This window comes from Sinocyclocheilus rhinocerous, unplaced genomic scaffold (genome assembly GCF_001515625.1).
Source record: "Sinocyclocheilus rhinocerous isolate Xijiao unplaced genomic scaffold, SAMN03320098_v1.1 scaffold2091, whole genome shotgun sequence".
NCBI lineage: Eukaryota > Metazoa > Chordata > Actinopteri > Cypriniformes > Cyprinidae > Sinocyclocheilus > Sinocyclocheilus rhinocerous.
The window spans coordinates 66,467-67,646 of record NW_015632714.1 but is presented as its reverse complement, the minus strand read 5'-3'; the positions used below and the strand labels follow the sequence as shown (position 1 = coordinate 67,646).

At 40.4% G+C, this 1,180-nt stretch overlaps 1 protein-coding gene across 1 annotated transcript in view; it reads right to left on the bottom strand.

Moving 5' to 3' along the window:
- LOC107742758 (nesprin-1-like) overlaps positions 1-1,180 on the bottom strand; it is a 125,999-nt gene that overhangs the window by 97,360 nt on the left and 27,459 nt on the right. Inside the window, exons 5-6 of the mRNA XM_016555794.1 lie at positions 401-493; positions 128-306 (exon numbers count right to left, since the gene is read on the bottom strand). Coding sequence (XP_016411280.1) covers positions 128-306; positions 401-493 — 272 coding nt within the window. The remainder of the gene's footprint in view (positions 1-127; positions 307-400; positions 494-1,180) is intronic.

The window sequence follows — 1,180 nt, the reverse complement described above, 5'->3', positions numbered from 1 at the left end:
GCTCTGTTTTAAAAAAATTATAAAAAATGTCAATAATTATCGATACCGAATGATATAAAACATTATATCGTTGATACATTTTTTAGCTATATCGCCCAGCCCTACCCTCGATAGAGCTCGTATTTACTTGGTTGCTGTGCTTTGGACCCATCTGAGCATGGCTTTTTTGGCATTGCCCTGAAACTTTGTCATCCCTTTGCGTTTCATAGGTGGGCTTCCCGTCTCCGAGCTGGCCATGCTGTCCACTGAAGACGCACTGCTGGATAAAGCCTGAAGGGCTGCAAGGTTACTGGTTAACTCCTCAATCTGCAAAAGTTCCAGGGACAGATCCTTACAACCCAAATACACACAGACCTATTACAGTTTTCCAGATCCTACCATCATAATTGGCCAACATTACCTGGAAATAGAGGATAATGGTCCATATCAGCCCCAATACGATGGACGGGCGTCCATCAGCAATGTCAGTGGCATTGATATTGACTAGTTTGATCTGGAAAATAAATATTTCTCATGTTAGAAAGTCTAAATCATTTGAAAATATTAATGTAACAGACATTATCCACAGATCTGAGGTCAGTGCAAACAAGCCAGTCTAAACCAGCACTATGAATCGTGCAGAATAACACCAGGAACGTGCATTAAGAAAGTAAACAGGGTCTATTTTGACTTCATGTCGACTTGAATAAAAATAAGTAGCCAGACATATTCACTTCTTAGGGAATAAGCAAATATGAATGCACCGAGTATATGAGGAACATGTGAGTGAATAGGAAAAAGCAATGTGCTCATGGTCAGCCAGTCACGGACATCATAAGAGATGCTGTAGAAAAAACAAGCTTTCTAAAAATAATTGCAGCTCTTTCAGCCAGTAGCAGCTTCAGCAGAGATCAGTAAATAATGGAGTTGCTCGCTGCATACGGTACGCATCATCAAATGCAGATATGCGTAACAAGAGGAGGTGTTTGAGAGAACTGTGACTAGGAGAAGTACTGACCGGAGAACCTCGGTACACAGACTGAGACAAGACATGTTAAGAGAGAGCACACAGTTAGAAATGAAGTATGATGACGGATGCCAGACTGGGGCATATGAACATATTCAATGATCAGATAAGACTACAGATATGGCTGGATCATTCTTATTGTGCAGTTCATTTAGCATCAGTAAAAAAAAAAAA